A 24,689-nucleotide genomic window follows, 5' to 3' on the forward strand; every position below is an offset into this window, starting at 1 on the left:
ATCCAACCCTAAGTTCTAAACCCCAACCCTAACCCTTACCCAACTCGACCTTCAACCCGAACAACCCAACCCTAACAAAATTCCTTCAACCCTAACCCTAACCCAATCCAACCAAAATCAATTTTGGGTTCGGTTGGGCCCAACCCAATAACCTTCTTCCCATCCCTTAAAACCTTATAGAATTTTTCGATTTTAGATCTTAACTTAACTCTCACTACATATATTAGTCCTATGTTTCGTTGGTATTTATTTGTTGACGTTTTTCTTTTTGTTCTTTTGGTACAAAATTCAGAAAAAACAAATGGCAAAAAATGACCATAGTTTATTATGAGTTATGACTTACAGTAGATCTTCTTTAGGTGGCAAACAACATAGAAGAGATGAAGAATAAAATTTTCAAAAAACATAAAATAATGTTGTTGAGGTTAGGGTTGTTCATAAGAAGTCCCAACCCAACCAAACTGACCAACCCGAGTCGGCCGGGTTTTCTTCAGCATCAGTCGGTTTCGGGTTGTAAAAAATCATAAATCGACCCGAACTGAACCGACTTAGTAGTTAGTTCATAGTTAGTAGTTACAACCTACTTAGTCCCTACTTAACTAAGTTGTCTCTATCCTATTTACAACCTAACTTAATTTCTAGTCTTCTAGTTAGGAATGACATTAATGACAAGTATTTTAAAACAACTAGACAATGATTTTTTTTGGAAAAATTTAAAGAAAAGAATCAAAAGATCATAGTTTCTATGGTCTTTTACACCAAATAGGCAACCAATTACAAATAGAATTAGGTGTCCTTTTTTACTTAGATTAGAAGGTTTTTTTAATATACAAATTTCAGTCTTCTTTCTCTAATACAGTTTGACTTTCTATTTTCTTGATAACTTCTATTCTAACTTGGTGCGCCCCCCTTAGCCCCTCAACTTAAGCACAATCTCTAATACAATTTGACTCTCAAGAATAACAAATTTGATATTTCAATTTATTACCATGGTTGAACTTAGAGCCAAAATCGACCAAAACTGACCCAACCCGACCAGGTCGGGTCAGTTGGAAAAATCTCAGTAAACCAACCCAACCCGACTATGAACAACCCGTTTTAGTCTTTCTTATTAAAATTAAGTGAAGTGATTATCTTAAAAGAAATACATGATACTATATAGTGGGGGCTATACAAATATCATGCACCTAAGCAAATCAATGTAGGTTTTATATTACATGATACTATATATGACATGTACTACAGAGTCGGGTCGGGTTGGCAAAGGGGCCAACCCTAACCCAACTTAAAAGTAAAGTCGGGTTCATAAATTTCAACTCTAACCCTAACCCGAATATCAACCCGACCCAACCCGGTTGGGTTCGGGCCAATTAGACCCAAGTTGCAACCTTAGGACAGATTTTGTTGGAATGGATCTTTTTGTTGAGAGGAAATCCGTTCGACTAGTGGAGCCATTACTTCGGCTCGAATTCACATCTGCACCCCAGCGAATCCCAGCCGTGTATTTTGGACTAAATTTAGTCCAATCCAATGTGAATCTATTATAAATGGACTTGGTCCAATTCGGTCCAATAAATATTTTGGACCATTTTGGACGGTTCCATAAACTGTCTAATCTATTCAAATTCCTCTTAATTAAGATTGATTTCAACTCATACCTGGTCCATTGACACCTACGTTTTTATCTTCTAACAATCGACCAGATTCAATCTAATATAAATTCGTTATGGACGGATCAGGATGAATCCAATATGTCATATTGATCCGTCCAAATTCAATATGTGTTATTGGCAATCCGTGGAAATAGATTTTGATTTGAACGGAGTCCAACCCAATACATTCACAATTTCACATCCCCATTGGGAGCATAATGGCAATTACGGACGTATTCCCACCTTTTCAAAATTTCTGTACTCGAAGAGATTCTGGCGCGGATCTTGCTCTTTGGAGAAAAACCTCTGAAGACTCTACCGCTGCAATTATTCGGTCCTTTGTTCATGGAGAAAATGGCGAACAAAACGCAAACCACTCTTTCATTTGAAGCCTTTTTTGAAAATGAGAGACATAACTGAGCCCCAGAAGTTTCTATCTTTTGCAAGCGTTTCTCTATTTTCAAATGGAGATTCAAAGGAATCAAAAGCAAATTCACTGCCCTGAAAATGAAGCCCTTGCCTCGTACATGTGGAATAAGAGGCAAGAAATGGCTGAGGCCAAGGGACTTTCGGAACACATAGATATGACGCTTTACAAAGCTTATTGCAGTGTCTGCAGCTCGAAAGCTCCTGTCAAGACTCTTAAGGAGTTCTCTAAGATCAAGTAGGGGTTTAGGGTTCTGCAGAAATATTTATTTTTGAATCCTTTTTATTTGCGGAATTATTATTATTATTATTATTAGTAGTAGTAGTAGTAGTAGTATTATTGGTTATTAATATGGGTTGGATTTCTGTTAGGGGTGTGGGAAAATGGATTCTGAGGCTCATGAAAGGGTTTTTCGAGAGCGATGTGGTTGTTTCTGATGTGGGTACTTCTGAACCTGAGGACTTGACGCAGGAAGGTATTAAATTTGAAGGCCTTTTTGTTTATATACATGCTTAATGCCAAAATTTATGAAGAAAATGCAATAATTGCCTCAGTTCCTGTTTTGCTTTGATATTTTCAGGGAAGAAAACTAATGGAACCAGACGTTATGTACCACAGAAGAATTCAGCGGCATATGCGTTATTGATTACCCTTTACAGGTAAAGTCTACGTCTTACATTTCTATTTAGTTTTACTCTCTTTCTTTCTCATAATTTGGTGTCTGGATGAGTTGCAAAATCTGCTCTTTCAGGGCACAAGCAAATGGGAGTGAATTTATGCGCAAACAGGAGCTTATTGATGCTGCTGGAGCAAGCGGGCTTTCACGGGGGCCAATTGCGTATGTCATCTAAGTGTTGATGGTTTCTTTGGTCCTTTTTAATTCTGGTGAATGGTGATCGAAGTGAGGATAATGACTCAAATTGAATTTCTATGAACAGGGCAGAAAAAGGGAGGGGAAAAGCTAATCCTTTTGGAGGCTCGCCAAAGGAATGGTATACTGGATGGAACTCCATGCAGACATTGATAAGAAAGGGTTTAGTTGTGCGATCGAGTAATCCAGCAAAGTACCACTTTTTTTTTTGGTTCCCTTTATAACATCTAATTTTATATTTTATGTTCTTATGCTTATTTGTTATTTTCTTACCCATTTCATTTAATTAGATCTACATATCAAAGTCAAAATGTAGTGCTTAAAGATGAGTGAAGCAACAAATCAATACCTATGCTGCTATGCAAGTAATGGACGTATGATGTAGCAACCTCAATGCACCTGAAAAAAAGTGGAGTAATGGACACACCCACACCTTAGTACCCTTTTCCGTGAACATGGTGCACTGCTCTGTGTTCACTTTACTTGGATTTGTGACTTTCCTGTGAAAACGCTGTGAGAATGTGCTCTTGGATTGTAAGTGCGTGCTCTCCATCTGATTTCAAGTCTAAACTGGGCCCTAACACTAAGAAGCAAATGGTACAACATGCTTGCTGGAGGCTGCTCCCTGCATAGGAGCCACACTCCACATGCTAAATACATCAAATGCTCCACATATTCACATTTTTGCAGCAGCCAACCCATGGGTTTGGAAAGGAACTCCTTTGATGTTGAAGCCCAGGAATGAAGCTTTCCAACTGATAACTCAATGAGCTCATCTTCCTCCCTACTTATATCGTTGAAGACCCTCCTATGGCCCTATTCCCTTCAATTATAAAGGTCCACATAATTGCTGCTGGAACCATCTCCTAAATCAGCTTACCTTTGCCACTCAGACCCTGAAGGGGCCAGGTTAGCCGTTAGCAGCACCCTGCAGAGGGACTTAGGCATGGTCCGCAGAGTATTTGCACCATATATAGAATTCCAAAAGAGTTAGGCTGCTGGAACCATCTCTCAAATCAGCTTAGCTTTGCCACTCAGACCCTGAAGGGGCCAGGTTAGCAGCACCCTGCAGAGGGACTTAGGCATAGCCCACAGAGTATTTGCACCATATATAGAATTCCAAAAGACTTGGGCTGCTGGAACCATCTCCCAAATCAGCTTACCTTTGCCACTCAGACCCTGAAGGGGCCAAGTTAGCAGCATCCTGCAGAGGGATTAAGGCATTGCTCAAAGAGTATTTGCACTATACTCTGTATAACTGCTCACTGTGCAAACTTCTGTACAAATGAAAAAAACTTTAAGAGCCCTCAAAAAATTTTACCACCACACAAGAAGCCAAATTATCCCCCTTAAAGAGCAAATTTGTACACAGCCACCCTTAAGAGCAACTTTTCTTTTCATTATCCACATGTGCATTATATAAATGCATTTCATAGTAAAGAAAATTTAGGATATTTTTTTGCCCACTAAACCTAATTTAAGTTTGGGAAGTAAGTTTGTGCAAATATTTTTAGGTGGATGCATAGAAATAATGACTTATCTGATTTTTTTTTTTTAATTTCATTACTGTGCAGTTTTCTTTTGGGATGTGTAAGGCTTTCTAAGCTGATCTGAAAATAAGTAATTTTGTTGGGCCTTATCTTTCTTTCTTTCTTTCTTTTTTTGGTTAGGATGACATAATGGGTCATGGTTATTTTAGCTTTCAGAAATGTACATAAGAAATGCAATTCCTTGAAGAGTTGTTGTGGTGCCTTTTTTTATTGATATTATCTCTAGTGTCCTCACTTAAGAATCATGAGCTTCTTGCACCTTCATTCATGGTTGAAAGGTATCTAAGTGACAGTGGGAGTAGCCTAGTCAATATGAATTTTACAGAATAAAATACTGAGTTTTGGTTTGTTCTCTAGTTTTTCATACCATTCAGCATGCATTTTAATTGAAAAAATAGAAATTATATTTATTAAGAACATTAAATTTTCTCTCTAAACATGGCAAATCATCATAACTAAGACAGTAGTTTTTTAAATATATTAATTGCAATATTTTCAAAAATAATACTAATATATTAATTAAAATATTTTAAATAGTAGTTTAAATATATTAATTTCAAAGGAAGGGGAACCATAAATGAATCTTGAGACTTCAGACTGTGAAGTGTTGTAAGTTGTCATTTCTGAGTTTAATTCACTATATTAAGAAATCCACATTAAATTCAAGTAGCAAATCTTGCATAAACAGAACAGAATGGAAAAACAGGCTTCATGTAGGCTGTAGGTGGTCCCGTATAGTTGGGATAAGGCTTAGATGATGATGATAGTAATGATATTACCAACTTTTTTGTTTGTGCAGGTACATGCTAACTCAAGAAGGCAAGGAAGCAGCATGTGAATGCCTCTCAAGGTCTGGTTTAGTGGATGGATTTCCAAATAAAGATGACAGTACATCAGATATGGGGTTTCCTCATTCTAAATCAGCTGCTAAAGAGGTCCGATCACTATCTGTTGATTTGAGTAGCCAAAAGAAATCAAGTGACATCCCACTTGAATTATGTGATCAGGTGAAGTCTACTTTCTACAAGAACCTATTTTCTCTGTTTGGAGAGTAAGATATGTAGGTTAGGCTCCTTGGCCAGAGAGCTCTTGTTCCTTTTTTGAAGTTTATTTTATCTTATTTGTAACAATTCACTTAATCTCTTTGTTTGTTGTTCTTTAGTAAATTTTTTGGTTATTAATTGTAATTTATGAAAACATTTTATGATTCACTTCGAACATTTATTTTAATTTCTTGGGATGCTGAATTGTAATTTCCAATCAACTAAACATAAAATCTTTATAAGGAATTGGTATCCTCTAGGGTTTGGAAACTTGTAATCTTTGCATTAATCACGATAGTTTATGGAATCTCCAAATATGAGTAGTTTGTTTTCATTCTTGGTGTATCAAAATTTCTTTGCACTCTCCCCATAAGTTGATGGATTCGTGCTTGTACTACTATTTTTGGTAGTTGTTACTTCACCTTAGAAAATCATGTACGCCTGGTAAGACGCTCCCAAAACGCCCTGAGGCGTATGCCAGAGGCGCTGACACCTCTGAGTTATATGAGGCGTGCTAGAGGCGTACACCTCATGCACATCTTATATAGAAAGACAGAAAAAAAAAAAATAAAAAAAAAAGGAAAGGAAAGGGAAAGAAAAAGAAAGAGAAGAAAAAAAGAGAAAAGGAAAGAAAAGATAAGGGGAAAGAAAGTGGTTTGTCCCTTGCCCCTTTGGCTGGGGGGCTTTGCCCCTAGAACCCGCCCCCCCCCTTCCTTCAACTAATGTTATGCATCTTTATTCTTCTTAATATAAAAGATTTTTATTAAAAATAAAGAAAAAATGAAATCTCCCTTCCTCTTCATCCTCCTCCTAACCCCCCTCCTCTTAAGGAGGCTTATGCTTCCTTGTGTTCGGGAGGCTTACGCCTCTTGCATTCTGAACTACGCCTCACGCCTCTAGGTAGTGGAATGCCTCGCGTCACGCCTTCGTGTTTTAAACATTGCTCTAGTTGTTCAGGGTTTTTTAATTGAAATTCATACTTTACCTCTTCTCAAAAAAAAAAAAAAAAAAAGAAAACTTTGAAAGATTTATATATGATAGAAAATACAGAAAATTAGTCTATGCCGTGATAACTGATACTAATCTATCTAAAGATCTATTTTGGAAGGTATGCATGCACTGCCAAAATTGTTCAATGTAATGAGCCAGTAGAAGTTATTGTAATGAGGGTGTACAGTGACAGTCTTTCTTACCTGTTTAAGTTTTTAAAAATTGATCAAGTTCGGTATGTTGCATTTTAAATGAGAATGAATTTGTTAATACTTCTATGTCCCAGTATTATTTTAGTTATCTTTCTATCTTTTGGAACAAGAATGTAAGGTTATTTTCCTGGTCTTTGTTTATGCACTGCATCAATTTTATAGTTTGCTTATATGAGCTTCATCATATTGTAATACTTGCTACTTGATTTATTCAAGCAATTAATATAGCTCTTGGGACCTCTGGTGGTTTAGTGGCAATAAGAGCTACAGAAGAAATATGTTTGATATTCTTATTGTTTTTAACCAATTTAATTTGTTGTTTTCAATATTTGGAAGTTGGAACTTGCTTTATCAATAAATGGATCTAGTTCATGGGATCTCTACTGGTGGTAATATATTGCTAGAAGGAATTCCATGCTCTAAATTATTGTTTTTCTGAATCAGAGTAATGCGTTCTCTTGCTTTTCCATTTGTTCTTTACCCTGTAATTAGAAACCTATTTTTATAATTAAGAAGAAAACAAGTACACAAGGTGCAGGGGAATAGAAATTCCCTAGTTGAGAAGTTCTAGAAGCCTGACTTGAACAAATACCTCACAAGACATCTTTATATTTCAGTAATGCATTCTCATCATAACTCATGCTTAATTCTAGTAGGCATTCATTAATGAAACTTCTTATGAGAAGTTTGTTAGAGGAAGAGATACTTTAACTTTAGGATGCAATATCTTAAAAATTCAACTAAGCCTCCCTAATTTTGTATTTATTTTGTTTCTCCGTCTCTATGTAAAGGGAGAAGTTATATCTAGGAATCTTTTCTTTATGTTTTGAGAAAATTTGCTATTTTCCTATACCCTTTTAATGTTTAAATATGTATTATTTGTTCTTCTTTTTCAGTTGCATGATGCCATAATCATTTGCATTTTGGTATTATCATTGTAACATTCCACCAACTGATGCCCTGTTTACCTTATTATATGCCACTGGGTATATGTCTCTTTGCTCACCTATTATTATTAGGCTCTGGTTCAGTCATGTAATATAAAATTAGTTTAGTTATTGTCTGGGGAAAAATGCAAGGCTATGGTCTCTTTGTTATGCACTAATACCATAATAAAATATAGATATTTGAATGACAGATTTGTAGCTTTTGTTGTCTAATGAAACTCATTATTTGTAAATTAGTTTTGAATTTTGATAATTACCTTCTGATGGATGCTCTTCTTTGTATGATGGGTGTTAAAGGAACTGGTTTGTTCTACTTCAATAAAAGTTTCGGAAGTAGCTTGGAAGGATACTTCATCTCATCCTATTGCTTTACATCACCATAGAGAAAAAGTTTATCCTTTGCATTTGGAGTTCAAACAAAATATTGGAAACGATTGTCTTGCAACATCAGGTGCCTATACATACCTTAACAAATTCTGGTATGCTTGTCTTCACAATGTTGACAATAAAAGCTAGTAAAACCTCCTATTGATAAAAATGAAATATTAACTCATAATTAAATAGTTGAAGTATCCTGTATTGATATGTAACCTTCTTAATGACCAGGTCAAGAAGATTTTGTTGGAAGAGCGAATAACCAGAGAACTTTTGCTTCTGCTGGTTCACAGTGTGGTTCAGAGTCTTCATGTTCAACTGAATCAGCTAATTATTCCTTTAACTTGAAAGCTTGCTCATCGTTGGTATGTTTGATGGAATAAGTGATTCTGGTCTTTGCTTTGTAATGGATTACATAAGTCTTGGTTATTGATTGACTTATATTTTATTGATGGTTTAGGAACACCCCATCACCAAGTCAAAATCTGAAGATTTTGAAGCCAGTGCAACTACTTTAGCAATGCCCCCTCTCAGATTTGGGGAGAGGTTTGGGGATGTATATGATGTAGTCTTGATATTGGATGATCGGGAACAATTTACTGGTCACAGGTCAGTGAATTAGCTTTCTTAATAATGTAACCTTTTAAGTTCATACAAGGATACATTTATATTAACTTGGTGTGGCCTCAGATATGGGAATTTGAAAACCTAGAATTTTATTGCTTACTAATAGAAATCTATACATAGTAACATTCACTAGGATTTAGGAATTGAAGTATTTCATTAATTCATTTTTGTTGTTTTTATTCCCACCTACTAATAGAATTTTATTGCCTGATATAGACTGATACATATTGGAACTTATTGGCTGTAGTATTTAACAATTTTTTTTTTGGAAATTTGTATTTTTTTATCTGTTTGATTATAAAATCTGATCTCAATGGAAAGACCTTGTTGTAAGGCTTAATTGCTCTTTATAACTGCTGGTAGTAGGACAGTTTCAGCTACTAGTCCTTTTTTTCTTTCTTTTCTTATTGTTCTTATCTTAGGATATGCCGCCAAGGGCATACTTGTAATTTCATCTCTTTTATAAAGATTAGTATAAATAGAAAACTGGCGGCAGCCAGTACTGATTTTTTTTCTCCTCTCATCCGTACCTCTCTTTCTCTCTCTCTCTCTCAATCACCACAAGCGATCACATGGTATCAGAGCAGGCTTTCTGGGTTGGAGGAGACCTACGATCTTAGCTTCAACCTTTCTAAAAGTGATTGGACGTGGCTACCTTTACAGAAACCCTAGCGGCGGCTTGTTTTCAGTCCTCTCAGGCGACTGTATCTGCAGAAACCCTAGTAAGTTCTGGCGGCTACTTCTGCTGAAACCCTAGTGGTCCCTAGCGGCGGTTTTCTGAGAAACCCTAGCAGTTTCTGGCCGTAGGGTGGTGCTGGTGCAGTGAAACCCTAATCGAAGAAGGGTGTTGATGGTGCAAACTTCTCGGTTATCCAGTGCTGAACAGGTGTGTTTCTGTTTCAGTTTGTCTCAGTACTCTTTATCCAATGGTACGTAGGGCTCATGCCTTGATTTAATGATTACTTGTTTGGACATTGGATGGTTAGAGTGGGGGAACCACATTCAGACTGACAGTAATGTCTGTATTGGTGGTGCTGAACTGGTGACCGAACTCTTTACCGTTCTGTTTGGACGTTGTATTGACTGAACCCTTATTCTCAGCAGTAGACCCTGTGTTCTCAGCAATTTTCAATAATTTGTTGCTCACCTTCTAGGAGCAAACCCTGAGTTACTATATTCTAGTTGTGGCGGCTGTGCTGTTGGGTGGCATTTGGATTGTTTTTTTTTTGTAGTATTCAATGGCAAGTCATGAATTAACCTCACCGGGGAATACACCAACCCGCAACACAGCAAGTATGGGAGGTGAAAACATGGTTTTTCCCATGCCAATTACTCCCTTGAACGGTTTGAACTACCTGGAGTGGGCTAAGAGTGTAAAACTCTATGTAACGACAAGGGGTAAGGCTGGTTACATCAATGGAAGGGTGAAAGAACCCAAGGGTGAGATGGCTGAACATGATAGGTGGGACCAAGAAAACAGTATGGTGATGTCTTGGCTCCTCGCAGCCATGGAACCTGATGTGAAAAAGAATTTTATGTGGGTAGACACCGCCAGTGAGATCTGGGAACAGGCCAGAATTACCTATTCTGAGCAAAGGCATTACGCCAAGGTTTACCAATTGCAAGCTGAGTCCTCAACATGTAAACAGGGAAACCGTAGCTTGTCCTCATATTATTCAGCCCTTTCCTCCATATGGAAGGAGGTGGACCATTATCAGGCCATAGAGTGGAAGCACGATGATGATGCTAAGGCCTACAGGAAGCTGGTCTCTCAACAATGAGTGTTTGCTTTCTTGTTAGGGCTGAACCTTGTATATGAACCATTGAGGGTGCAGATCCTAGGAAGCAAAGAATTGCCTACGGTACACGAAGTATACTTCCTTGTCCAATCTGAAGAAAGCAGGCGGAGTGTGATGGTTGAGGGGGAGCAACAAGTTCCCTTGGCTGCGATGAATAACAGCTCAACAGGAAAGAAAGGTGATCCTAAGAAGGTAGATGATAAAGATAAACTATTTTGTACCCACTGTAGACGGTCATGACATACACGTGACACTTGTTGGGACATCCACGGGAGACCCAAGTGGGCAGCAAAGAATCAAGAACAGGGTAAAGGTCAGTTGAAAAGAACAAGCACAACACATGTGGCAACTCAAGACACTCAAGTTGCCGGTAGTACCCGGGATCCCCTTAATAAGCCTGACCCCAAGGAGGATATAATGAATTCATTCAGAGAGCATATGGAATCTTATGGTAGGGCATTGCGGCAAATGGACAGCTCAGTCACTGGTACTCTCTCTACTTCTTTTGCATCTACTTCAGGTAATGTGGCTTCTGCATTCCATGCCACTCCCACAGATTCCCTTTAGATCATTGGCTCAGGGGCATCAAATCACATGACCGATAAGCCTAACTTATTCCAGTCTTATAGCCTTTTGTCAGGAAGGGATAGAGTGAGACTTGCAGATGGTTCTTTTCCTTCCATTGCAGGTCAATGATCAATATCCCTTCCCCATGGCCTCAACCTGAATTGTGTATTGCATGTCCCTCAACTTCCCATAAACTTGCTTTCAATTAGTAGCATTACAAACTCCTTGAACTGTAGTGACCTTTTTTGCTGACTCATGTGTATTTCAGGATCTAACTTCTGTGAGGACGATTGGTAGAGGAAGCCTAGTGGACGGTCTCTACATTCTTGACAACAAAGTTGGTCTCTCCGTGTCATCCTTAGAGTCGCATAGTCAGTCAAATAAGAGTTAAATTTTGTTGTGGCACAGTAGTTTAGGTCATGTTTCTTTCGAAATAATAAAATGTTTGTTTCCACTTTTATTTAAGTCGTGTTCAATATCAGAGTTCATGTGTCAAACGTGTCAGTTGAGTAAATAATATAGACCAACCTTTCATTCAAGCAATAAAAGATCAAATGTTCCTTTCCATGTTGTGTATTTTGATGTATGGGGGACTACAAATGTGATCTCTAAGGGCGGAAATAAGTACTTTATTACATTGATTGATGATTACTCTCGCTATACATGGGTAATTCCTATGCGTAGCAGAGACGAGGTTCCAAAGATAGTGAAAGGCTTCCAGAGGATGGTGTTCACGCAATTCCATGTTGAAATACAGATCTTCCAATCCGATAATGCGTTCTTCGCCTCCCATGGGTCTATTCATAGAAGCTCATGCGCCAGAACACCATAACAAAATGGTGTTGCAGAAAGGAAAAACAGACACCTCCTTGAGGTAGCCCGCGGGATGATGTACACATGAATGTCCCAAAAAGGTTTTGGGTGGATGCTATACTTGCAGCTCTGTATGTCATCAACCGCATGCCCTCCAAAGTATTGAATTACATGGCCCCTCATCAGTTATTGTACCCTCAGTCTCTTTTATTTTCCATCCCCATGAGAGTCTTTGGTTGTTGTCGGGCCTTTGTCCATGATTTGTCTCCTTCCAGAGGTAAGTTAGACCCTCGGTCCATTCCTTGTGTCATTCTGGGATACCCATCCTCTCAAAAAGGGTATTGGTGTTTTGACCCGGTTAGTCGTAAATTTTTTGTGTCTATGGATGTGTCCTTTTTTGAGTTCGAGCCATTCTTCCCTCCTCCTCAGGGGGAGAGCCGTAATGTGGAAGACGAGAAGTAGGTTTAGGTACCTCTTCCTTCTATTTCGGACCTCACTCCCTTCCGTGTCTTCCAATGTATTCGTCGGAGAGATTAACAGTGTGATAGAAATGTGGAGCAGCCAAACACTGAGCAACTGACATCATCAGAATCCCAGGAGGTAAGTCCAACCCCTAACCCTACTCCCATTGTGGACGACCTAGACATCCCAATTGCCCAACGAAAGGGAGTCAGGTCCTGCACTACCAAACACCCCATTACTCACTTTGTTTCCTATGACCACATTTCTCCCTCGTACTAAGCCTTCCTATTGGCAGATGACTGCATCTCTGTTCCCAAGAATGTTGCAGAAGCCTTAAAATAACGCGAATGGATAGATGCCATGAAGGAGGAAAGAACCCGTGGGGGCAAATGGGTGTTCACAGTTAAGCACAAGGCAGATGGAACAATTGAAAGGTACAAAGCAAGACTAGTAGCCAAAGGGTACACACAGGTATATGGAGTTGATTATGATGAGACTTTTGCTCCAGTGGCTAAGATGAACTCGATTAGGGTTCTCCTGTCCTTAGCTGCTAACTTTGATTGGGATTTGCATCAACTGGACATAAAGAATGCCTTCCTGAATGGTGACTTAGAAGAAGAGGTATACATGGTTCAACCTCCTGGATTCTGTGCCAAGGGAAGTGAAAATAAGGTGTGCAAGCTACGAAAGTCTCTTTACGGCTCAAAACAGTCTCCCAGAGCCTGATTCAGTAAGTTTCACATGGCAGTTCAAGAGATGGGATTCCAACAGTGTCAGTCTGATCATACACTCTTTGTGAAGAGATGTCAGGAGCAGGTTGCCGTATTGATAGTGTTTGTAGACGATATCATCATTACAGGGAGTTGGAGTTCAGAGATACTAAATTTGAAACAATTCCTTGCATCCAAATTTGAAGTGAAAGATTTAGGACTCCTAAAGTATTTCCTTAGGATCGAAGTTGCCCATTCAAAAAGGGGTATCTTTGTCTTTCAAAGGAAATACACCCTTGATCTATTACGGGATACAGGTAAATTAGGTGCAAGGCCGGCAGATACTCCTATGGATGTGGACCACAAGCTAGGTGACTGTATTGGTGAACCTTTGAAAGATGTAAAGCAGTTCCAAAAGTTAGTGGGGAAGTTGATTTATCTATCCATGACTCGTCCAGATATTGCCTATTCAGTTGGGGTTCTGAGCCAGTTTATGCACTCTCCTAAGAAGCCACACATGGAAGCAGCAGAGAGGGTCCTTAGATACTTGAAGAAACATCCAGGAACGAGCCTACTGTTCAGTAAACACAATCACCTAAAGGTGGAAGTCTTTACAGATGTGGGAGGGAATCTGGTGACCTGGAAGAGCAAGAAGCAAAGTGTTGTAGCAAGATCAAGTGCAGAAGCTGAGTATAGAGTTATGGCACATGGGGTGGCTGAAGTCCTTTGGCTAAAGAACCTTCTAGGTGAGCTTGGAGTTGCTGTTCATAATCCTATGACTCTCTACTATTACAGCAAGGCTGCAATAAACATCGCCAGCAACCCAGTCCTACATGAGAGGACCAAGCATATTGAGGTGGATAAGCACTTCATAAGGGAGAAACTAGAAAAAAGGGAAATTTACATCCCTTATGTCAACTCCAAGGAACAACTTGCTGATGTCCTTACAAAAGGAATTCCGTGTTCGCGGGACAATGAGTTATGTGACAAGCTGGGCATGATAGACATCTTCAGCCCAACTTGAGGGGGAGTGTTGTAAGGCTTAATTGTTCTTTAGAATTGCTGGTAGTAGGACAGTTTCAACTACTAGCCCTTTTTTCTTTCTTTTCTTATTGTTCTTATCTTAGGATATGCCGCAAGGGGCATACTTGTAATTTCATCTCTTTTATAAAGATTAATATAAATAGAAAACTGGCGGTAGCCAGTACTGATTTTTTTTTCTCCTCTCATCCGTACATCTCTTTCTCTCTCTCTCTCTCTCTCTCAATCACCACAAGCGACCACATACCTCTCTAGGCCTTCTTTTGTTCCCAAGGTCAAGTTCAGTTACTGTAAAGTCCAGTTTTATTCCAGTACTACCTTGTTAGTTGTTAGCTTTAAATTTGTATCGCTACATCACATTTGTGCATATGTTTGCCTAGAATGGAAATATATTGTTCATGGATGTGAAAACAACAATGTCAATAAATGATAAAATCGTTTTATTATGATAGGCACCATTTATTTTATTGTGAAGTTTCAATTATATGTACACTTCTTTTTATATGCTGAAACTTTGTTTTTCCACCTGTTTTACATCAAAACAAATGCAATCATAATAAACAATGGATCTTCATACTATAGTGTTTCATGGTGAAATAAAATTTATTGCAGCTAATGGCAAATTTGGTCTTATCTGTACCTTCCAATCTACAACTTGATTGAATTCAATCTTAATCCAAAATATTTGGGGTTCACTACAGGGTTCTTGTCCCACTAGTGTGCTCTATCGGGAGCACTGTTTTCTATTAAGTCATAAGTCCTTAAATGAAGTCTTGTTGCTTTATCCCATGCTTACTTTGCCCCGTCCCATGTTCTTTTAGACTGAACCAAGCCACTTATTGGTGCCACCAATTGTCATCTATGCAAATGGCTAAAACATCTTAGTGAATCTTCCGTCATCTTGTCACCTATTGGGCTACATTTAAATTCCTCTTGAATGGACTCTTTTTTTATTGTTATGAGTGACATGAGAGAAAAGAGGAAAGAGTTTGTGAAGGGATGGGATATCCATCACATGGACGCCCAAGTCTTGCGGAATGGACTGGGCGAATTCCCTATTTTAGAAAAACATATTTTTGAAGGATCAATCTTGAACCATTAACCAAACCAGATCTGAACCAAAAGGAGTAGGAGGGAGGATGTATCTGATACGGAGAATTAGTATCTCTCAATGGAGGTGTTCACGCCCAAGGAAGGATCCAAAGACTGCTTCCACTGAAGATGACGAGTGCAGGATGGAGCAGAATCAACAATGTTCTTCAAAAGAACTTGACCCTTCGCAAGAATCAACTGGATGGCTTGTGAGTACAATTCCAATCAATTTTTTCCCAAAAGATTGGTATCAAGATCAGATCTTGATTTCTTCCAAGAACTGGGGATCGAACTGAAGGTAATGGCGGCGGCAGGAAGGAGGCGACAAGAGAGATTTTGTAGAGGTTGCAGGAATTTCTCTTCTGTGATTTCAGCTCTGAAGACAAGAGTCTTAGGTTGCATGTCTAAAGGCTGTCGCCCCCCTTCCTCCTTTTATAGATTTAAAGGGATTAACTCCTAATCCTATTAGGAGTTGCTGATCCAAATTATATTTGTATTAGAAGTCCCTTTAAGTGATAAGGGAGAACCCTTATCTTATCTGCAGATTAGATCAACCATCTCTTAATCTAATTAGGAGGCTTCCAGATCTAAGTCTTATTTAGATCTTGGACTCTCTAAGTGGATAGGGTCTATGCCCAATCCTATGAGCTGATCCACCTCAGAATTCGCCCCCTTTAATTGACTGATCAAATCAGCCTAGTTCGAAATGGGCTTAAGGCCCATTTAAGGTTATGTACTCACTTAGCCTTCCAAACTGCTGCCCAGTTGGGTTTTCTTGTGTGGCATGGGACCCAAACATTGATCTACACATCAGCCACATGGGTTCAGCCCAACCTTTGTTACAAGGTCTGACCGAGTACACTGTTATGGACAGCGCACCCCTTGAAACCCATCTTATGGGCTCTATGGGCTCAACACTTACTCTAAGTGGTCTTTGGGCCAAGCCACCTTGTAACACCCAAGGACTGTGGGCAAATGCAAGATTACCCATCAGGTATTATCCTCAATGGTCTTACACTTAACCTCTTAGCCCATAATGATCAAACACTGTCCGACAAGGGAGGACCTCTCCCTCGACTGCAAGGAACAATGTTGCACTCTCTGCTTACATGGATCCCAGAAATTAAAACTTTTTGCAAATCATTTCGAAACCATAACATATATATATATATATATATATGTATTATATATATTGCAAAACAAAATCTCAACACTTGAAATCGGCTGCCGACAGTCTTGGTTTCCATCAGAGAGAGTGCATCCCCGATCATTACCTTTGTCCGACAAAGGGGCTGATCCTGTCACTATGATCACCCACTCAGATGAATTCTCGAACTGTCCCAACATACTCAGGTTTTGATTCCCGCTAAGGATCTCACTGATTGGTACATCAAAGACAGCTTGATCCGACACATAGTGTAGTATCATAATTGTAGCTTTCCAGTTTTGCCCATCTATCTCCAAGGTCCAGGGCAATTCTGGAAATTTGGTCCGATTGAAAGGTTCTATTAATCCTACACTGCATGTGCTTAGGGTCTCACCCTAGTAGCTGAGACAAGCCACCCCAACAGTTGGCAACACATCGGTGTCAGCCTTGGCAGGATAAATCTCCCCAGACTTACCCAATGGCTGTGAACATTCTAAACTAACACAAGTCTCATTAAGTGTCCAGTTTAAGGGTATTACACAGAAACACACCACAGGAACATGAATCAAAAGTGTACTTTATTCATTTACAATAAATTCATAATGTACATATTTCTGATTAAAGCTAAGGGCATACAACTGTCTAATAGCTCCCACTTGCACTTAGGTCCAATCTGGTATAAGCCGGAGTCCAATACTTTCCACGTGTTTCTCGAACACTTTCTGTGTCAGTGGCTTAGTCAACGGGTCTGCTACATTCTCCGTTGATGCTACCTTCTGAATCAATATGTCCCCTCTACCAACAATCTCCCGGAGTACGTGATACTTCCTCTCGATGTGCTTCGACTTCGAGTGGGCTCGTGGCTCCTTAGCTTGAGCAATCGCTCCATTGTTATCACACAACAATGGGATGGGTGATGTGTTGGATGGAACTACTCCCAATTCGTGAACGGACTTCTTCATCTACATGGCTTCCTTGGCAGCTTCACTTGCAGCAATGTATTCGGCCTCGGTTGTGGAGTCTGCTGTGGACCCCTGTTTGCTGCTTTTCCAGCAAACAGCACACGATCCTATCGTGAAAACATATCCAGATGTAGACTTTCTATCATCTGGATCTGACTAGAAATCCACATCTGTATACCCTTGGATCTGTGGTGAATTACCATCGAATACCAGACAAAGCTCTTTTGTCCTTCGAAGGTACTTAAGTATGCATTTCACAGCAGTCCATTGCTCCTGCTCTGGGTTGGCCTGGAATCTGCTTACTGCACTCATTGCCTGGGCGATGTTAGGACGAGTGCACAGCATGGCATACATGATGCTCCCTACGCCTGAGGCATAGGGAACGTCTTTCATGCTCTCGATCTCCTCAGAGGTCTTTGGAGACATCTTCTTGGAGAGATTATCTCCATGCCTGAAAGGAACATTTCCTTTCTTGGAGTTTTCCATGCTGTATCTCTTGACTATTTTGTCAATATAAGCAGATTGGGATAATCCTATTATCCGCTTCGATCTATCTCTATAGAGTCAAAGACCCAGTACATAGGAGGCTTCTCCAAGGTCTTTCATGGAGAATTGCTGTGATAGCCATACTTTTATCGTAGTTAACACTTCTACATCATTCCCAATGAGTAGAATGTCATCTACATACAGAATCAGAAATGTAACTTTGTCACCACTGGTCTTCCTGTAAACACAGGGTTCATCCGGATTCTGCTCAAAATCAAACATTTTGACCGTAGAGTCAAATTGGATGTTCCAACTTCTAGAAGCTTGCTTGAGTCCATATATGGATCTATTCAACTTACATACCATGTGTTCTTGACCCTTAGCTACAAAACCTTGCGGTTGCTGCATATAGATATCTTCAGTAAGATCTTCATTCAGGAACGCAGTTTTGACATCCATCTACCAAATCTCATAGTCATAGTAAGCTGCTACAGCTAGCAGGATCCTAATGGATTTAAGCATGGCCACGGGCGAAAAGGTTTCCTCATAATCGATGCCTTCTTTCTGAGTGTATCCTTTCGCCACTAGACGAGCTTTGTAGGTCTCAACCCTGCCATTGGGGCCCTTCTTCCTCTTGTAGATCCATTTGCAACCAATTGCTTTTGGGCACAAATGTAACTTTTAATTATAATTATAGTCTAAGGGGAGAGATAAGAGGGCTTGTCTCTTTCCCACTTTCTCTTGTACACTTTCTTTTAAATTCAAAAAAGTAATCAGTTATCAATCAATAAAGAAAAAAAAAAACAAAAGCAAATTTCTCTCTCTCAAATGAGAAAGATGCTTTATATTAACACTAGAAATATCTAAATTACAAGGTATTCCTTAATGGGGCAGATGTTAGATTAAAATACCTGATTATAACCATTCTTCCTAATGGGAGAAAAGTTTACTTAAAGGGGCAGATGCTACATTAAAATCCCCAAAAATGACAGCAAATTTGTTTTTCTTTTTTTTTCCCTGACATGTTTACATTCAAAATGAGAGCAAAGTTTGCTTTCTAAAAGTGGATATTAACTTTGCACTCAAAGTTGGTCAATGTAAAAAAGGTAGATTTTAGTCTTGGAATTTGTGTTTGTACGCTCACAATCACATATGTTTTCGCAAGAGTGCAGAATTTATCAATGCAAAACCAAACCAACTCTTATCAAATGCAGCTTAAGGTAGACAAAGTGATCTATGTTGTAACAAATTGTTCAAATTCGTCTTAAAAGACTTTTTGATATGTAATCTTGTAGTAAAAGGATTTTGGTGAATGTTCATTATCTTTTCTTAACACAAGGTAACACTGAAATTGCAAGAAACTTTATCTTAAACTTCAACATACTTGTTCACTGTATTCATAAAAAAAAAAATACTTGTTCACTGTAGTAAATAAAAGCATCATTTAGTTTTGGCATCAATGGTTTTTTTTTAACTTATTTCTACGGTTTGCAGGTCTCGATGTAGGAAATTTTTTGAAAGCTTAAGCACTCAATTCAAAATTCAAGTAGAGGTTAGTTCTTAAAGAGGTTCCTTCTGGAAAGATTCATTGACTTCTACTGTTATAGTTGAATGTTGGTTGTAGTTTCTTTTGTAGTTTTTATATAACATAGAAGTCACTTTTGTCAAACTTGCCACCATGTTGGGTACTTCTTGTTATTTTTGAATTGATTGGTATAGATTGATGTTTTACTGAATGTCATTAGCTATTTTATCTGGATATTGCAAGGACATGGCTGGATACAGTATTAGATATGACCTTTGCACTAAAAGTTGCAGTCTCTGACATGATACCCTTGTACAGGTTTCCAGGTTGCATAATTCATGAGTGGTTTGTTTAAAATGCCTTCCAAGTTAATAAATGAAAAGGGAAAAGCATATGTATGAAATTCAAAACAATTTGATAAAGTATATGTGTTGGAAATAAAAAAATGCAAACAATCATAATGGTGTTACGAAGTCAATTTTGATAAGGGAGAAGATCAACTTTAACGGTTAACCTAAAAGAGTGGAGTCTTTTTCTTTCTATATCTCACAAAAACAGACACATATAACATGCAGATATGCAACTAATGATAAAATTTCTTGTATCAAGTAATGGGGCTTCCAAGTGTCCCATTACTTGGATTTCTGAATCTCTACATTTTGGTTTTAATATGTTTACTTGCATTTCTTTGAGTAATAGTTTTAGTGTTTGTTAGGCAATCTGATTATTCATTTCATTTGGTATAAGTAAATAATTTCATATGCACATCTTTCCACAGGTCAGAAGATTACCTGTTGGAGATGCAATATGGATAGCTCGGCACAAACATCTTGACACTGAATATGTACTTGACTTTATTGTAGAGAGGAAGGATGTTGATGATTTACGTCAATCAATCAGAGATAACCGCTATAGAGATCAGAAACTAAGGCTTCTGGTATTGCTTTTATTTACTTATCCTTTTTTTTTGCTAAAATGTTGAATTTATATAATGCTAATGGTTCGTCTTACATTTGGAAGTTTTACTTGTTTGGTTGTTGTGCAAGTCTTCTATTAAAGGATATTAGATTCCTTTCACAAACATGGCCACATTAAATCAGGCAGAAATATCGTTATTTCTTATCATTGTCAGGAAACTAGGAAGGTTATTTTGAGTATTGTTGGGTTGAATTGAACTTCTCTGACGTGTGTTTTGGATTTTATTTGGCAATGGCAAGGAAGTGGTTTTAGCAGGAGAGGAAAAATTTATTGGGCTATTGTGGGATGATTGGGAAGAAATAAAAAGCTGAATCTATCATCTTTGAGAAAAGAAGAAAAATAGAGAAGAGAAGAGAACAGAAGAGAGAAGAGGCTGGTGGCACTGTTAAATCTATTTATAATAGGATGATGGAAGAAATAACAAATAAAAAGACAAAGTGCCCTTGTTATCGATTTTTAAAAGGGTGTATAAAATATGGAAGATTTTTAAAACGACAGATAAAGTTCTTGGGAATGAAAATTCTCATGACACCACTATCCTGTGTAAGCAGTTAAGGACTTATCATCTTATTGATGCTCCTGACAAGGCTTCCAATGCTGTTATTAGAGACCCTGATAAAAGTCTCGAAAAGGAGATGGAGAAAACTGGTATTGTTTCTATCAAGACAGTGGCTAGAAGGGATGTAGAAATTGGCAAAAGCTTGGGTTTGTTCTTTTGGGGAGGTGAGGAATTTGCTTTAAAAGCCTTTGAAGAGTTTGAGAGGAAGAAGAAGGAAGAAAGATCAAGAAAAAGGGTAATTGGAGGAGGGAGATGGGATGAAGATGGCATCAATCATCTCTCAATTCCAAGTGGCTTTCATCCAAGATAGACAAATATCGGATCAAATACTCATTGCCAATGAATGTGTGGAGGAATTCAAGAAATCTGGAAGGAAGGGCATTGTGTGTAAGTTGGATGTAGAGAAAGCCTATGACTTTGTGGATTGGGAATTCTTAATTGAGGTGATAAGGAAGTGTGATTTTGGAGTAAGATGGTGCAAATGGATTATAGGATGCTTGAAATTCTCTCACTTCTCATTACTGGTAAATGGAGCAGTCGAGGACTTTTTTGGTGCCCTAAGGGGACTGAGGCAAGGGGATCCATTATCCCCTTTCCTTTTTACCATCTTAGGAGAGGTCTTTAGTAGATTGATCTTGAAGGCAGATGAGGTTGGTCTGTTAAAGGGATGGAGAATAGAAAGGGAGAGAGTGGTGGTAACTCACCTACAATTTGTGGATGACACCATTATCTTTTGTGAGAATGGAGGTGAGTTGGGGGCAAGAAACCTAAGGTTGTTGGTGAACCTTTTTGAAAAAGTGACAAATCTAAAGGTGAACATCAATAAAAGTCTAGTGGTAGTGATCAATTTAGCTTAAGAAGTGGTTAACCTATGGGTTGGGGAGCTAGGCTATTTATGAAGTGATCGGCCACTGAAGTATTTAGGCTTCCTCTTCGGGGAAAATCCTAGAAATTTAGATTTCTGGAACCCAGTAGTGGAAAGGTTTGAAAGGAAGTTGTCTACGTGGAAGAGGAATTATATTTCTTTGGGGGGCAGGATTACTCTCGTTAAGCCTACCCTAGAAAACCTTCCAGTTTACTACCTCTCGGTGTTCTGTATGCCTCAAGCTATTGGAAAGAAATTAGAGAGGATAATGGGGGATTTTTTGTTGGAACCGGGCGAGAAGAAGAAAGATCATTTGGTAAGATGGGATTCAGTAACTAGGAGGAAAGAGTTTGGAGGTTTGGGGCTAGGGAGATTGAAAGAAAGGAATGAGGCTTTACTAGGAAAGTGGTTATGGAGGTACCCACACGAGACAGATAGGTTGTGGCACAAGATTGTGACTAGCATACACGGGCTCTCAGAGAATGGTTGGGATGCTGGAGTGTTTAGTAGGGCATTCAGCGCATCACCTTGGAAAGCGATTCAAAAACTCCCTCTGTAGTTTCGTTGCTCCTCAGTCATGTCAGGTTTGATCTTGATTCAGGTAACAAAATTAATTTTTGGGAAGATGTGTGGGTGGGTGACTCTTTTTTAAAGAACTTATTCCCCTCAATTTATGCACTTTCCTCTCTTAAGGGCAAACCGGTTGCTGGATTCCTATCCCCTTCTCCCTCCCAGTCTGGTGGTGCTTGGAGTCTGGGTCTTCACAGAAATGTGAGAGATTCTGAACTGGGTTTGGTGTCTTCTTTTCTTCAGTTGCTTGATGGGGTGTATATCGATCCTTCTAAGCAAAATACTAGGCTTTGGACTCCTAATCCCTCTGGATCTTTCAGCTGTGCGTCCTTTTTTAAAACCTTGGTCTCTCCTATCAACCTGGGGTTGACTTCCTAGTCTGAGAAGTTTGGTGTTGCCCTATTCCCCCCAAAGTGGGTGCTTTCTGTTGGGAGGTCTACCATGGTGCAATTAACACCTACGACTTGATGCAGAGGAAGAGGCCTGGATGGTGTCTTTCACCCAATAGGTGTGTTTTTTGTGAGTCAAATGGCGAAACTGCTCTTCATATTTTTGTCTCCTATTCTGTTGCTAGCTGCATTTGGGAATATGGTTTTTTCTCTCTTTGGATGCAGGTGGGATGCCCCGGTGAACTTGGAAAGGCTGTTTGGCTCTTCCACTTTCAGATGACCAAAAAAGAAGAGGCAGAACTCTATGGAGATGCACATGGGCAGCAGTGCTTTGGGTGCTATGGGAGGTGAGAAATTTTGAAGAAAAAATAAGGCACAAGGAAATGCTTATAGAAGGGATTATGATAAAAATGACCTCTTGGGTAAAATCTTTGGGATTATTCTCAGATTTTACTACAGATGATATAATCAGGAATTGGAGGATGGTATCATCCTCGTCATCAGCAAAATAGAAGGTCTTAAGAAATTGGGAACCCCCTGTATCTGGTTTCCTCAAATTAAACTTTGATGGGAGCATCTTTGGCAACCCGGGTATGTCTGGAATTGGAGGGGTAGTAAGAAATGACAAGGGGGATGTGGTGGGGCTGTTTTCGGGCCCTATTGGATGGGGAGACTCCACTACAGCTGAACTAAAAGTAGTGGTGTTTGGGATACAAAAAGATGTGGAATTAGGAGTGAGAAAGTTGGTTGTAGAGGGCGACTCCAAAGTAATTATCAGCTGGTTAGAATGGAAAGACTCCCTGGTTGTTCAGAAATGAAATCAAGAAGCTTAATTACATAACCAAGGACATGCAGTTATTGTTTCAGTGGACTCCAAGAGCAGCAAATGGTTTTGCAGATCAGCTAGCGAAGCAAGGGGTTAACAGTGAACATTGTTTTTGGGCTCAGTTGTAAGGCTGAAAAGCAAATTTAATAGGTGGAAAAGTTTAAAGAGTAGTGGGGTAGCTGAGGCTACTCAGATTCTGTACTGTTTCTCATCTTAACTTTCTTAATGAAATTACTGTTACTGTTAAAAAAAGATGGCTGACAACCAAGAGGTGGTAGGTGATTGGGAAGATTAGATTCTCCTTTATGCTTTTTTCTTTGTTCGTTTATAGTTGTCTTTGTTGTTTTTTGTCTAGGATTTGGTGCTGGAGGAGTTAGTTTTGCTGTTCTCTTTCCAGAGTATTTTGGTGGTTATTGTCTAGTGTAAGAAGTGTCCAAATAGTCTTTCCTTCTCTCGGGTGATCTCTTATCACCTTCCTTTGTAATTCTTTTTATTTTAATGAAACTTGCTCTTTACTTTTCAAAAAAAAGTGCCCTTGTGGCACGTAGTGATAAATATAACACTACCCCTGAAGTTGGGACATAGATGTTTATCATGCCCAACTTGTTACAAAGACCATTGTGCCTCAAGCGATGGAGACCCTTTGTAAAAACATTTGTAGGCTGCTCTCCGAAATTGACTTAAGGAATTATATACTTCCCCACTTACAAGTTTCTCCCTGATGAAGTGTTTATCCACTTAATATGCTTAGTTCTATCATTTTTGATCAATATGCTTACTTCTATCATGGTGGACTGGATTGGTTGCCGCATTGATGGTAGTCTTATTGTCACAATAGTATGACATGGGACTATCAACGACAAACCCTAGTTCACTAAACAAATTTATTATCCCCAAAATCTCAGTAACTCCATGTGACATGGCGTTGTACTAAGCCTTTGCACTAGACCTAGCCAAAACATTTTGCTTGTTGCTCCTCTACCTGATTAAGTCCTCGTCCCTCTACAAAGGTGCGATACCCATTAGTGAATTTTTTGTCACCAATTGACCTAGTCCAATCATCATTTGTGTTGAGAGCACTGATGTGGAACCCACTGCTGTGGTCCCCACTGTGTTCGTATTGGCAGCGTAGCATATTTTTTGTTAGTTATGTCAGTGCTAGTTGGTAGTTATTTCAGTTTGTTATTACAACTTGTTATTTCAG

General features: G+C 38.9%; 1 protein-coding gene across 1 annotated transcript in view; it reads left to right on the plus strand.

Annotated features, from left to right (window-relative positions):
• The first annotated feature begins 1,812 nt into the window (after positions 1 to 1,812).
• LOC148845044 (crossover junction endonuclease MUS81-like) overlaps positions 1,813 to 24,689 on the plus strand; it is a 45,538-nt gene continuing 22,661 nt past the window's right edge. The window contains exons 1-11 of the mRNA XM_088955835.1: positions 1,813 to 2,316; positions 2,451 to 2,554; positions 2,660 to 2,738; positions 2,831 to 2,917; positions 3,018 to 3,071; positions 5,300 to 5,507; positions 7,990 to 8,143; positions 8,299 to 8,432; positions 8,528 to 8,676; positions 19,268 to 19,325; positions 20,077 to 20,235. Of these exons, the coding sequence (XP_088811961.1) occupies positions 2,117 to 2,316; positions 2,451 to 2,554; positions 2,660 to 2,738; positions 2,831 to 2,917; positions 3,018 to 3,071; positions 5,300 to 5,507; positions 7,990 to 8,143; positions 8,299 to 8,432; positions 8,528 to 8,676; positions 19,268 to 19,325; positions 20,077 to 20,235 (1,386 nt within the window). The 5' untranslated portion in view covers positions 1,813 to 2,116. The remainder of the gene's footprint in view (positions 2,317 to 2,450; positions 2,555 to 2,659; positions 2,739 to 2,830; positions 2,918 to 3,017; positions 3,072 to 5,299; positions 5,508 to 7,989; positions 8,144 to 8,298; positions 8,433 to 8,527; positions 8,677 to 19,267; positions 19,326 to 20,076; positions 20,236 to 24,689) is intronic.

Source organism: Nelumbo lutea, chromosome 7 (genome assembly GCF_056320005.1).
Source record: "Nelumbo lutea isolate HS-2025 chromosome 7, American lotus-T2T, whole genome shotgun sequence".
Lineage (NCBI taxonomy): Eukaryota > Viridiplantae > Streptophyta > Magnoliopsida > Proteales > Nelumbonaceae > Nelumbo > Nelumbo lutea.